This window comes from Mauremys reevesii, linkage group 4 (genome assembly GCF_016161935.1).
Source record: "Mauremys reevesii isolate NIE-2019 linkage group 4, ASM1616193v1, whole genome shotgun sequence".
Taxonomy (NCBI): Eukaryota; Metazoa; Chordata; order Testudines; family Geoemydidae; genus Mauremys; species Mauremys reevesii.
Window position 1 is genome coordinate 134133714 of NC_052626.1, and position 15000 is coordinate 134148713.

General features: G+C 45.9%; 1 protein-coding gene across 5 annotated transcripts in view; it reads left to right on the forward strand.

Moving 5' to 3' along the window:
• Positions 1 to 15000, forward strand: part of RASSF5 (Ras association domain family member 5) — a 122721-nt gene that overhangs the window by 58277 nt on the left and 49444 nt on the right. For all 5 annotated transcript variants that reach the window (XM_039534438.1, XM_039534436.1, XM_039534435.1 and 2 more), the window contains one exon: positions 1004 to 1122. In XM_039534438.1, coding sequence (XP_039390372.1) covers positions 1004 to 1122 — 119 coding nt within the window. The remainder of the gene's footprint in view (positions 1 to 1003; positions 1123 to 15000) is intronic.

The window sequence follows — 15000 nt, forward strand, 5'->3', positions numbered from 1 at the left end:
AATGTTTAAGGCAAGTGCTGAGGCATCAAAGCCTGTGTAGTGTTTAGTGTTTCACGTAGGTGAGGCTGTTGGCACATGCTACTGAGAATTCTGCTAGCGGATGGTTTTTTCAGTCTGACGGATGCCATGTGGGGCACTGAGACTGAATGCTTTTTGTGGCAGAGACCTGGCGGTGGGGCTGGTCTGCAAAGCGCCACGTATACCTGGAGCGCTGCTGAAGTAACGATGTGGAAACCAGTTACATCACGGAGATCATTTGAATAACTTCTATGCCAAGCCAATACTCACAGGCTTCTGTTCACTGGTAAAGTGTAAAACTTCAGCCCATTAACATTTGTGATTATTTGCTGCTTCTCTGGTACCTTTTGTCTCAGGTACTCTGCAAATACTAGTGAAAACCTCAATACCCCCATGAGAGAGGGATGTATTATTACCCTTATTTCACATATGGGTAAACTGAGGCTCTGAGGTCATAATTTGCCCAAGGTGTGTCCATCTGAATATAGTCAAGAATAGGATATAGGAGTCCTGACTCCCAGTTTTCCAACCGCTAGTCTGCAACAGTTTCCATTAACTAGTCTTTATTGGTACTTCATGTGTACAGCTGTCTGGTTTGCACATGCATTTCCATGCTTGGTCACAATAAAAGTGCATGCAAATAACCAATTAGGCATCTGATAGGCCATTTAGGTGTTTCATTGTAGTAAATGTTTCTTTGCACATCACCTAGTACAATGTGGCCTGAGGCCTATGTAGGGTTTGGAGGCACTACCACAATGGAAATAATTGTGGCTGCAATTTGGGTGGGCACGTGCATGTTTCACTTGCAGTGGTGCTATCCTGAACATCGGGCTCTGTAACTTTAGAGTTTGACCTTCAGCAGAAATCTGATCCCTTTATTTCTCACTGTTTCATTCTGTTTTTATCCCCCTTGAAAACCAGTCATTATTTCTAAAGCATCCTTCATTTTTTTTGTTTCTCTCCCCCTCCCCCTCCCGTTTAGATTGCAAATATACCTGCCATCAAGAATGCAGAAGCCTGATTCAGCTGGACTGCAGCCAACAAGGAGAGCCCCAGAACAAACCCTCGCCAGAAAATACACTGACACAAAACTGCAGCCAGGTATGGATTGGGGAGCCCCTGTGCTGGGTGGCTGGCGGGAGGGAAATGGGATAAGAGGGTGTTTGGTGTTTTTATATGGAGAGGGGAGGGGGAGTTGCTTTTCTGGCAAGCAGGGGCAGTGCATTGCAGAGATGGCAGCCTGGCATTCTCGTCTTCAGTGCTAATTGCACTTCACTAACACACAAGATTTTTTGTAAGCACCTCCCAATTAAATTCCTGCCTCTTTAGATTTCAGAGCTCTTGCCCCACTGTGGTTTAACATGAGCTTTTAGCTTCTCTACTTAGTTTACCTGGGAGGATTTGCCAGGGGGATCAAATCATGCTTTCGAGGCAGGTAACCAGGAGAAGCTGTCTGATTGTCCAGGGCTGTTACTTGGGCAGGGTGGAGTGTGGGATCAGCTTGCGCTCTGCAGCATGAAAGCTGATTATCCCATTCGTTGTGTGCACAGCTACAAATGTTTGTCAAGAGCTTTAAAATCAAGTCATCACTACGGCTGCTTAACCGAAGGTGCCTGTGGTGCAGCACCTTGCACAAAAACCAGTGTGTTGCCATGGAAACAAGCCTCTGAGGCAGGACAGCAGTGTATTTTTGCAAGGAGGGGGGCGCCTGTGCATTTGCTGTTGCTTTGCCTGCCCCTTGTTAGAATGGGTCAGGTGTTCAGCAGTGCACGGCAATGCTATGGCACGGAAAATGGAGGCAAATTCCACCTGCAGTTTGTTTTTGGCGGAATGCAATTTAACAAAGATGGATTTTGCCGGGGCACGTCATGAAACTCGATGGCCTTGATTAAAACTTGGAAAGCATTCCAAGAGAACATAGATGCACATCTCCCATTGCTGTTAAGAGTTCGTGTGTGTGGGGGGGGGTTCCTTGCACGGCTTTGAAAAATCTCAACCATTCACTCTTACAGAGAGTGTGGTGGGTTCTCCAGTGACCGCCACTGGTCAGGAACTTTAGTGTTTGTGTCCAGTCCTGGAGAAGGAGGCCATAGTGCTTTGCAACCCCAGTTCAGCAAGGTACTGAAGCAGATGCCCAATTGTAAGCCAGCGAGCCGTTCAAGTGAAGTCAGTGGGAGTACTCCTTACGCAGAGGCCTAACTAAGCATTGAACATAAGATCCAGAGAAATAGAAAGGGTCATCAGCTGCATTATTCACTTTGTTTCTAAAATCTTCCCCTGCCAAACGAATGATGCAAAATATTACAAGGCTGTTCCAATATCCGTTTATCCCACGGTGAAATTCACAGTAAGAGTCTTTCGCTGGCTTCATGCAGGATGTTAATATCAAAGGACAGCAGTGAGGCTTCTATGGAGAAACGTTTGCCCGGATAATAGATTGCTGTCTCAGCTTCTCTTTCCATCTGAAGAGGAGCCTTGCTTGTGCTCAAGTCTGCATCCCAAAGGTGCAGCTTAACTACGGAAAAGAGATTGGTGGTGGGAGGGGAAGCCAGCATTGAAAATGCGGGAGTCCTGCAGCTGCACTGAGGGTGGATGTCAACAGGAGAGTAAAAAGTTGCTGTCAGGGAGACGATGGTTTTGGCTGTGCTGTACCCTCCACATCCTTAATGTTGCTCTGAGATGTAAAGGGGAGGGCAACACCAGAAGCAGCATGAGTGTCTGAGCAAAGGTTAGACAAACGCCTGTCGAGGGGTCTAGATAATACTTAGCCCTGCCTCGGTGCAGGGGAGCGGACTAGAGGACCTGTTGAGGTTCCTGCCAGCTCTACAGTTCTGTGAAGCTATGATTGCTGTTTGGTGGTGGTGGCTAGCCAGGCACAGGAAGAAAAGACCTGTTGGCTGAGTTGGGTATGTGTCAGCCTAGCGCTCCGGTTTGGTGTGATTTCCCCTGCCAGATTCTCGTTAGGTTCCTGGCAGCAGCAGATGCTTCGTGCACATGGTCAAAAGTCCCTGCACGTTGTCACTAAGGAGGGGAGCTATTGGGATGGGGCAGCGGCACATTCATGTCACCATGTACAAGGCCTGCTGCTAAGTCATTGCATATCCACCACATCAGGGAAGTCTTGGCCACTCCCTGATCCTGGCCATCGCCAAACCAAATACTAGCAGGAAACCTGCAGGGCCGAGCTGCCAGGCCTTATTGAAGGGGGTCACGTTGCAGTCAGCCCTGCTGGATGAGCTGCCTGTTACCCCAGTGTATTTAATGAACCATTCAGTCTCCACTGACTCCATCCATTAGAGGGCAGAAGTGCTCAGTTACGTGTCAGAAGCCCTAAACTGCGAAGGGTAAATGAGATTCTCCTATAGCTGAAATGGGTTTTAGAGAACAAGGACAATGGTGAGCTCAGTCCCTTCTTTTGTCTATGGATCTATTCTTCTTCAAGTTTCAGATGCCTAGATTAGTCCCTCTCCGCTGCATCCTTAATCTGCTGGTATTAGTGCCGCAAAGGGAGGTGATTTAAAGCTGGTCGTGGGTGACTTTTCCGCTTAACGATAGAAACGGCGTTAGGGTGGCAGCTAAGGCCTGTGGGCACCATCCACGTGGATTTGGACCGTGACCTGCTGGTGCCGTTGCCAGCCCTGGGAGGGTGGAAGGACTGGACGTTTTGTGGTTGGGGGGGGGGGGTCTCAGTGTTCCATTCATCACAATTCGGGCCCTACCAAATTTGCCATCCATTTTGGTCCATTTCACAGTTAAAGGATTTTAAAAATTGTAAATTTCACAGTTTCAGATATTTCAATCTGAAATTTCACTGTGTTGTAACTGTGGGGGTCCTGACCCAAAAATGGGTTTGGTTTTTTTTTTTTGAGGGGAGGGGGGTTGCAAGGCTATTGTAGTGGAGGTCATGGTATGCCACACTCACTTCTGCTCTGCTGACGGTGGTGGCACTGTCCCCGGAGCTGGGCTCGCGGCAAGCAGCTGCAGAGTTTCCTGCGGCCAGGGAAGGTTCCCAGAAATGGGTCTGACCTGGCCCTGGGAGTGGACCCTGCAGGGGAAGAGGAAGTCATGTTCTCTCCACCCCACCCCCGCAGCCCAGCTGGGACTAGCATCTGGAGTCCAACACAGGGTAAGAGCCCCCCAGCCCTGCCCCTCCCCTACACTAGCCAGATTTCACGGGGGAGATCAGATTTCACTGTCTGTGTAGCTTTTTTCATGGCCATGAATTTGGTAGGATTCTAATCATGATAGTTTGAGCAGCAGAAGAGTTTAGAGAGGGTGGTCCATTGTGCTAGGAGCTGTACATTCATCTAGTAAGAGAGAGTCCCTGCCCCAAAGACTTTACAGTCTGAATAGACAAGGCAGGCAAAGGAAGGTTTATCGCCTTTTTACAGATGGGGAACTGAGGCATGGAGAGGTGAAGTGACTGGCCCAAGGTGTCACACGCAGTCTGGCAGAGCAGGGAATTGACCCCGGATTTTCTCAGCCCCTGTCTAGTGCCTTAACCAGAAGGCCACCCCTCTTTTACCAAGAGTTCTACTCAGCCATATTCGAGCTGGGTCATTAGCAATGAATATTGCAATAAACTGGGGCAAACAGCTTGTGCCCGTTTTAGGCTACCAGAACTCGATCCTCCGAACGACATGGCCGGTTTGTTTTTGCAGTTTGTGGGCTGCAGTGGGAGGCAGGTTGGTCACTGGGCTGCAGTGGGTGAGTACTGACCTAGATGTCCAAAGTCACTGTGCCTTTGGAAGGTGGCATCTCCTCCCCTCGGGAATGCTCACCTAGGGATGAATGTTCTGTTCTGACAGCGTTGCTTTACCACTGTGACCAAAAATGGTCTGAACAGTCTGATCTGATTACCAGAGAGAGCGATAGCCTGTAAATCCTGACATGCAGACAAAAACAAATATGCCTCAAGCCCGTGACAGAAGCCAACAAATATCTGCAGGGATCTAAATAGCCAAGCTGTACCTTTAATTAAGTAAATACTGGCTCCTGCGGACTGATAAAATCAGCAGGTCCTGTTTGGTTTGGACAGGTCAAACTGCGTGTTCTAGCAAAAGTGGAATGAGACTATATCCTTTTATCAACAAACTGCTGCATTCCAACTTTCAGGCCTGTTCCCTGCACACTCCTTTTATGAGCAGACCTCTCCGATTGCCTCTTTCTCACAAAGTCGCTTCTCAAGCAGTAGAACTTTGCACACCACCCCTGGTACCTAGTTCACCTGCCGTGCCCAGCAATGGCATTTCCTAAGAGAGCTTCAGTCAATGCTGATGGCGAAAATCCACCACAGACCAGCTAGAAGTCAGGGTGCAAAATGCCCATCCAACTTTCAGTGGATCTTGATTACCAAGGACAGGCCATTTTGGTGTGCAAGGATGGGAAAATCTCTTTAAAGAGAGAGAGCGCTGTTACTCCAGTACGCTGCAAACAGTGAGGAACATTCCCTGCCCCAATGACCTTACAATCCAAATAGACCAGACAGGCAGTAATAGCTGGGCGACCCGACAGGTAAAATGATAGGAACTACAAAACTTGGACGTTAGCACTGATGAGACTTCCCTTTCTGTATTCCTTGCCCTAGGGCTTGCTTTGGCCTGATATTTGCAAAGGGCCCATTATTAGTTAATATGCTACCAAAGGTCTGCCTGGCACTCTGAAAACCCAAGCTCTGTGCCCCGAGGACCTTGCAGTCTAAAACGCTGAATCAGAGAGGTGGGAGTGGGTATAGCTGGGTGGGATTGGTGCTAGAAGGTTAAGAGAAGGAGCAACTTTTAAGAAGAAGCAGAGGGAATTCCTGTTTTCAAAGCAGCAGAGTAACTTTGAAGCCCCATCCACAGCACAGTCATGTGCCCCAAACCTCTCTGCAGCTGGAAGGGGCCCTGCTGCTCAGTTTTTGTTTTGCAGGAGGACCAGTGTCTTACCTAGTGGTGTCGCTTGGGGGAGCTGGGTGGTAAGTGATGCCTGGAATTGCATGCGTATGTGTTTGCACTGCAGTGCCAGGTGAGTGCTGCAGGCAGCTAGGAAGGTGCAATGTGATCACTTTGGTACCTGCACAACATTTCAGGGCATAACAGGTTGCAAAGGAATTGCAGCTAAACAACCTGATTTTTTTTCAATGGTGCTGAGCACCTGCAGTTCCCACTGATTTTGGTAGGAGCTGGGGTTGTTCAAAACTGGAAATCCAGCCAGTGGCTTTTAGAAGGATAGTGTTGTCTTGTGAATCACTTAGAGGTGGTTCTGGCCTGAATACACAGCTCTTCCCAGTGTAAGGGGAGAGAAACTTTACACTGATTATTTCATCCTCTGTGTTCACCTGGTGATTGCAAATACTCAGTGAAATCCCCTCATTTGCTGTGTAATTGGAGCTGATCCAAAATATGTCATCCCTCAGAGTAAAATTAACTTCCCTCTCAGAGCACTAAGCCACTTTGGTATGGGAAACTGCTCTGGCCTGTGGAGGGAGACACTCAACCTATGAACAGGGCACAGCGCAGCTCATGCTTTACGGAGGAGGGTCAGTATCATTAGCCCTGTTATATATGGGGAAACTGAGGCAGAGCGGAAGTGAATTTAACAAGTTGGGCTTGATGCAGGAATCGCTGAGTGAAATTCTCTGTGCTATGCAGGAGTCTAGAGTTGAAGGCCAGAGAGACCACTTGATCCTCCTCTAGTCTGACCTCCCTTATGTCACCAGCTGCCAATACAACCCAGCACGTGGGCACAATTATAGCCCACAGGAGACTAGACTGTTGTGCCACAGGCAGAGCACAGGAGTGACCAAAGCGCACCAATGCCCGAGGCCTCTGCAACGTCTGGGAATTGAGGAAGTGAGAGAAACCCGGATAATCCTGGCAAGCGACCTACACCCTGCAGAGGAAGGTGTAAAACTCCCTGAGGTCCCTGCCAATCTGACCGGGGAAGAATTGCTTCCCAGCCCCGCACATGGGGATTGGTTAGACCCTGAGCATGTGAGCAAGAACCAGCCAGCCAGGCACTTCACAGAGGATGCTCGGTGCCACCTCAGAGCCCTGGCCCACCCTGTCCAATGTGCCGTCTTCAGCTGTGGCCATCTCTGATGCTTCAGAGGAAGGTGACACAAAATCCCAAGCCCCAGAACACATTGGCAGGGTGGGGGAGGGAGAATCCTTCCTTACCCCTATGGGTGACTGGCTGAAACCCTGAAGCATGAGGAGAAGGTCAGACTAGTTGATCACAATGGTCCGTGCTGACCTTAAAATCAATGCGTGAGTGACTTGCCCAGTGAATTAGTGACCGAGCCAAGGATAGAACCCAGGCCTCCTGACTTTAGTCCCTCGCAAGTATTACTGTGCACTGACTTGCAGGCCACTGGACCTGTGTTGCTGCTGACTGACTTGCTGTCCCTAAATCCCTTCCCTGTCCCCAGATTCCTTCTCCATGGTGACCTATATGGAGCTGGTGCACAATTGCCACATGCACCTGCTCTGCAGCAACCCGACCGCATGGTGCAGAATTGGGGATTGGGGAGGCTTCTGAAGACCCTCCTCTAGTGGGCGAACTTCATCCTAAGACAGTAAATTCTTTATGCAAATGCTAACACTAATGGGGTGTATGCTTTAGTGGGGTCCCGGTGAAGGCACCGAGATGCTGCAGTGATAGGCTTGGCACAAGCACCTGCCTATACAGACAGACTTGACTAATGGAGTCCTCACTTCTAGTGGGTTTTCTAGAGCTGTTTTAAAACCCAATAGGATAAAACTTGGCAGGCGGGTTGTAAATGCTGACACAGTGATTTATCATTATGCGAAAAGGACTGTAGGTCGATCAATGGTGAATCCATTCACAAAAAATAAAATCAAAATGGAGTGGTTTCAAATGCTGGCTTTTTAAATTTCTTTTGGTAAAACATTGCTAACTACATAGCTGCAATTTTTAACAGTTTTATCCCCTTCTATAGCTGGGACCTTTTTAGTATTTTATTTTTGTAGGGATATGAGGGGAAAATCATTTAAAATGAGCTATTTGTGGAATATTTGTGTCATTTAAATGATAGGGTTGAAATCTCCTTTTTCCTCTGGCTCTCATTTAGGTTAGCAAATACCTGTATTTGCCTTAAGCTAATTATTATTTATTAATCATATTTAGTGCCTAAGGACTGACCAAAAATGGGGCTCCAGTGTACTAGGTTCTGCCGTCAGAGAAGTACCGTCCGTCCATGAAGAGCTTACAGCCTAAATAGAGAAGATGGACACAGAGTGAGAGAAAGGAGTATAACACATAACAGACTCCTAGAATTTGGTGTACAGCTCTAGCCATAAGTCAAGTATCCAATGGGCGTCTGTGCCATCTTAAAATGGGCAGAGAGATGAAAGGTGTGGGGAGGGACTGTACCATACAAGTAGGCTTGGAAGAATTAGATTTTTATCAGTAAATGTCGATTTCACCGGACACATGCAAACCAACTAAAAGATATTTCGGTGGACATGAATTGAAATTTACAGATAGGTAAAGTAAGAAAAATGCTGCTTGAGAATTTGAGTTTCATTTAAGGATATTTAATTTGTATATTTTTGACATGATGTTGACAATTTTTCAATGTTGTAAAGCTTTAACTTTTTGAATGTCAACCTCTACTGTAAATAGTCTTCCCCCTACCCCACAATTTCCTGCAACTGTGAAAATTTAAATCAATACAAATAAAAAAGGCTTAAAATCCATAATTTTGTGCAACTGTGAAAATTTAGAGATAAAAAATAAAAAAAATGCTTAAAATAAGCATTGATATTATCCTTTGAAATTATTAAAACAAATCAAATCAAATTCTGCCAAGCCTGCATGCAAACAAGATGACACACAGTCACTCTAGACTTAATAGAAATCTCAGGAGTAATAGGGGTTTAATTCATTTGTAGTAATGAATGTGAATGCAGCCACTCTCTTTATCATGCAAACCTTGGTTTTGCGCGTGGCTCTTATTTTCCACCTGTTCTTGAACAATTTTCCAATGTGTTTAGGCGCAAGCTGATCTGTCATCCAGTTTTCATTTGCTTCACTGTCCACTTACTGTTTCTCCAAGAAACACAGATTGGTTGGCAATTGTTGTTTTTAGTGGACAGTACAAGCAGGGGTGCTGGAAAAAATTTGTATAGTGGGGGTGCAGAGAGCCATTGAACCAAACTGTAAAACCTTTATATGATGGAAACCACTTCAAGCTGCAGGACCCCCAGTTCTAGCACCCGTGAGTACAAGGAAGTGTATGAATTGAGAGGGAATCAAAGAGCAATAGAAATAGTGAAGCAGCTGGAGAAAGTGATTTATGATGAAAGGTTAAAAGATCTGAATACGTTTCTTTTGGCCAAATGATGACTCTTAGAGGACAAGCATGATGAGCAGCTGCAAGTAATCCCAAAGGGTGCAATCTCCAAGGGGAGCCAGTAATTTGTTAGGGTGGTTTAGGGGGGTATGACTGCCATTACCAGGGTGAAATTTAAGAACATGAAAATGTATCTGTTATATGCTGCTGCCCATCCGTGTAGTACACCTCTACCGCTATATAACGCCACCCGATATAACACGAATTCGGATACAGCACGGTAAAGCAGCGCTCCAGGGGGGTGGGGCTGCGCACTTCGGTGGATCAAATCAAGTTTGATATAACGCGGTTTCACCTATAACGCGATAAGATTTTTTTGGCTCCCGAGGACAGCGTTATATCGAGGTAGAGGTGTATCTGGGTTCCTTCTGTGTAAAATCAATAGCAATAGCGAAATCCCTAGAGGACTTCATGGAGTCTCTGGTACTTCTCCCTTTTGGGGGTCAAACCTCTGCTTGGAGTAAAGGTTGGTTGGTTGGTTTTTAACTGTGTCTGTGTTTAGAGGTAGATTAAAGTTAAGGTGGAGTATCAGGGAAAACTTCCTGTTGGTGGAGAGTATTCTACTGGAGAATAGTTTCCCAAGGGAAGTGCCAGAATCATTATTGCTTGCAATGTTTAAAACAGGACTAGATAGAGCCTTGGGGGATATACTCTAGATTAACAGTCCTGTACTGACTGGAGGTATAGGTTCATTGGCATCTCTACCTGCTGTGTAATTTTTTATTTTTTAAGATATCCTTAACCCTTCAAAAAAAAATTGGGCTTGTTTAGTCTGGCGAAGAGAAGACTGAGGGGGGACATAACAGTTTAAGTGCATAAACAGTCGTTACAAGGAGGAGGTTGAAAAATTGTCCTATTTAACCGGTGAGGATAGGACAAGAAGCAATGGGCTTAAATTGCAGCAAGGCAGGTTTAGATTGGACATTAGGAAAAACTTCCTGTCAGGGTGGTTAAACACTGGAATAAATTGCCTAGGGAGGTGGTGGAATCTCCATCATTGGAGGTTTTTAAAACTGGTTAGACAAACACCTGTCAGGAATAGTCTAGTTATTACATAGTCCTGTCTTGAGTGCAGGAGGCTGAACTAAATGGCCTCCTGAGGTCCCTTCCAGTTCTACACTTCCATGATTCTATGATTCCAAACATGAATTCATATTCCTCTTAGTAGAACAGATTGGGCTTCTTCAAGACCTCTGTTTAGTGGATTCATCTATGTACGTGGGAGCTGTCTGGGTGTGCAGAGGGTGATTGATAAACCCGCAATTATCAGCTGCTGCTCTGCCAGCTATCTACAGCAACCAGAAGCCCATTAGCTCAAATAGCAAGTTTATCCTCTATGGCCAGGGATTTAAAAATCCAGCCAGGGCAGTCTGACATCTCCACTCCCACTCTCAACCACCGAATGTAGCTAAGAAGTGATTTGTCATTCCTTCTAGACAGCCGAGGCACCAGGCCCGCCTGCTCCGCTCCTTTGCATGTACTCATCCAAAACTGGAAATGGGGAACATGCACATTAAAAGGACATTCTATTTGTGCTTACTGTGCAAGGAGCAAACATTAAGAACTGGCTGGCCGTCCAGTTTTTGTGCTGATCTGGATTCTGCTGGGTTGAAGGTTCCTGGTCTTGGGCAATCTGAAGTATTGACTGTATTAATTATTCAGAGGGAAAATATTTAATTGTGTTGTCACTGTACAGCAGAGAAGGCATCCATAGAAGATTATGAGCTTGAGTATATTTTGCGAACATTGGAATAACTCATGTTTGTTTGAAAGCTGCTTGTGGTGGTGGTGGTGGTGTTCCTCCCTCCCCCCCCCCCCCCCCCATTAACCGGATGTAAAATTGTAAATCTTCCATCATAAACTCTATTAATTTTTTCAGTGATTTTAAAATCAGCTAAAGCAAACCGATGGCTGCGGAGTCAAATGGATAGGCTCCCTAGCACTGAAGTACAGGAGCTTCTGGGACACAGGCCTGAGAGTCAAGAGATGTCGGTTCTCATCCCGCCTCTGCCACAGACTCACTTGGGGTGTGCTGCTCCCCTGTGCAGAGAGCTAGCACATGGTTTAAGCACACTTAAGCCCTCTGTGCAGGGGCGAACTTCACTCTGTGCTCTTGTCATTTAACTTCTCTGCACCTTGATTTCAAACAAAGTGAGACTTTTCATGCAAACTGCATTGGGTCTAAATTCAGATATGACCTACCCGGAGCAAGTATTTTTGCTTTCTTCTTCCTTACTTTTTCTTTTTAAGCTATGCATTACAATAAGCATCTAACTAGATTCTCCATTAAGCCTTGAATGATTTTAATAGCAGCGAGTATGCTCTGTCTATTTCAAACGTATCAGGGTTTCCACTGAGTGAGAATGTGTATTAAAAGGCTTGTTTCATCTTCAGAGTGACAAAACAGCCAGTGCATTATTGATAGCTCTAATAATAAACACAGAGTCTGCGTATCACAGCAATTCATCATTCTGACACTTCCTTGGTGGCTTCCCTCAGTCCAGCCCAAAGGGAGGAGCTTTCAGTGACAAGGAAGCAGAACCGCTCCCCCTCTCCACACACACACGCGCGCACACACACTCCGTGTCTTCCCCCCCCCCCCATACACAACAGCTTCAGCAAATGGAAATCTATAAAACCGGCTCAAACCATCACTCAGCAATTAGGATTTGTCTTCTTACCTGCTCATTAAAAACCTTGCTCCAGCAAAACTATGCCTTTCTTTTTCTTAACGGTTCCCATGAAAATATCTAATCCATTCTGCACCTGAAGCCATAGACTCCCCCGGAGAGGAGAATCTAGCAAGAAGGAGGGAGAAGTATTTTGATATCAATCACCTGCTGAAGATAGCGAATCTGTTGTTTGTACCATATTCCATCAGGACTGGTTGGCCATGTCCTCTCCATGCCCCAAGTTGTGTCAGAAACAAAACACTAGGAAAATGGATTAGTTGTTTGATTCAGATGCTCTGGGGGAGGAGGAAACCTTGGCAATAAACATGCATCTTATTTGCATTTTCAGGAATGCATCTGTACCTGTGACTCTCCAGTGTATTACCTAATTAATGGGGGGAAAGCGACATTTAAAAAAAAATCCACTGTCGTCAAAAGATGGGAAAGGATAAGAGATTGTATCTGAGTTGCAAGGTCATATTTGCTGCTTGAATCTAGTTCCGCGCTACAGATCAAGATTAAGTCATGTGTTTCTGTTGGTCATGTAGTGTTGGCTTCTGGGAGGAAGTGGAAGAGCATGAAGGAGGAAAGATGATGAAGAAACAGTATCAGAGCACCAGGGAGAGATACGGAACCTATTTGTGAGCTATTTAATGTGTGGGGTGGAAAAAATCCTTTGGCAGCACATGTTGCAAACTCAGGAATTTTAAAACTGATTCAGAGTTGGCAAGCAATAAACGTGATTAAATGTAACTGAGCTAGTGAAATCAAAGGGATAGCCACTTACTTAACACGTCGTTAATACTTAATATTGCATGTTAGCAATGCTTAATATTTCGGGCCCTGAGCCAACAAAGTACTTAAGCATGTGTGCCCATGCTTTTATGCCCATGAGTAGATTCCTGGGTGAAAGCCCCAGTGAAGTTAATGGGAAAACTCCATTGATTTTTTTTTTCAATGGAACTACTCATGTATGTTTGTAAGTGTCTGCAAAATGGAGGTCTTAGATTGTAAGTTCTTAGTAAAATATAGAAAGATGTGTTCCCAATAAAAGGGAGTCCTGATCTTGAATAGCCTTGGGGTGCTACTGTAATCCAGATATTTAATAGTAAATGTATGTGCGATAGGTTTCTCTTCTCTTACTGACTTGTCTTTCAGTGCCCGCTATTGGTGGACAATGCAGAATTCTTCCAGCGAAGACAGTAATCGCCATATCTTCACCAGCATCTCCTTAGCCTTGACTTGGGTTTTGAATCTTTCCATAGCTGGGAGTTGCTTTTTTCCTCTCTATGGTAGTTCAAGTATGGAAGGATTTCCTGAGCAGATGCTTATAGTTATTCCAAACTCGGGGGTGGGGGCAATGGGCTATTTTGTGATGCAGACATTTCAGCTTGTCAGTGAAAGAATTTGGGAGGACATGGTTTACAGGAGGAGATTGATCTCCAAAACGTTGGTGACTGACATCTGCAAAGAGAACCATGAGCCTTGTCGGCTGGTGTACATTTGCCTGGTTCTTGACTTCTGTGGAACTACGGCCATTTACCCCAGCTGAGGATCTGATCCGGTGTTCGTGTCTTTGTAGCTGAAATGGTTGTGCAGCTGCTGCTGCTGTAGATTTGCATTCCATCCTTGCCACCAAATGTATAGGGCTGAATTTTCACAAAAATTGCTGACCTAAGCACTGCTAGCGGAGTTGCTGCTCGCTTTGTGCATGCAGTGGCATGTGTTTAGGCTCATTTATGCACCTGACCCTTCTGTGCGTATCTTGGTATATACAACTTAAGAGCCTGTTTTTAAACCCATCCCTATAAAGTCAATGTAACTCACTCACCTATCCCCAATCAGAAATATTCCATCCATGTGGTGAGAAAACAGCTGCTATATTGTTACAAGCTGCGTTGTAAATACTTGAATAGTTAACTAGTTCGGGTTTTTATTCTCCTCTCTGAGGCCCAAACTCGGCCCCCTGTCTTCACATGATTTGCAGTGGCCTCAATCATTTCCCACACTGAGGGAGTAATTCACCCTTGTGTTGAGACACAACAAGGTATATGCACCATTTAAGCCCCACTTCTGACCTCAGAATAGGGCTGAAGTGGCGATGGCTGTCTCAGCACAGGGGTCCGTTTCATCCCTCAGAGGCTAGCACGTAGCTCTTAATTTGTTAATGTTCTAAAGCTCATCGCTTCATTTGTGCTGTACCCCGCAACATAGAATCGGCTCCTCCAGAGGAGAAATAAACAAACCTTGGAACGCCAGGTGTTTCTATTCCGGGCCTCTTAAAGAAAATGCCTCGAGGAGGGAATTTTCTCCGAGAAGCTGGCTGAGCAGAATTCTCCCCTAATAGACATGCACTCTGTGTGAGCAGAGAGGAGTGGAGCTGCATATCCGATGTGTTGTCTTTACTGCCCCCGAGCGATTTATAATGCTGCTGTGTGTCGGAACCGCACAACACCTCTGTGCCCATAACGCATGTTTCATCTGCGCTTGGCAGCTCGGAGACCTCCTTATGCAGAGCTGCTGTTCGTGTGAACACGGAGGGCTGTCATCTGTAGTGCATTCCCAGCTTGTGCGTTTAGACATGGAGCCTGCTCCGTCCTGTCACAGTGGGAGGCTCTTGCTGTCAGTTGCTAGAATCAAACTTTCCTGGGCCAGGTGTTGGGGGCATTCTCAACGAGTCATCCAAACGTGTAGAACTTGCTCCTTTTGGTGGTCCCTGCCAGGGTCCAGTGGTCTTCCTGTATATTGCAAAGCTAACCTGCTTACCTTTGGCTTTCTGGTTCTCTGTAATCTCAGAGTTGCCCACGTGGAGAGTGACTCATATTTGTTGATTTGAAATTAAATGTGAATTGTGCAGGTGCCATGGCAACAGGTGGCATATAAATAACATAAGATCATAAAACACCATCTGTAAATTATCACGGGGGCGGGGGAGTTTAATACACAGCG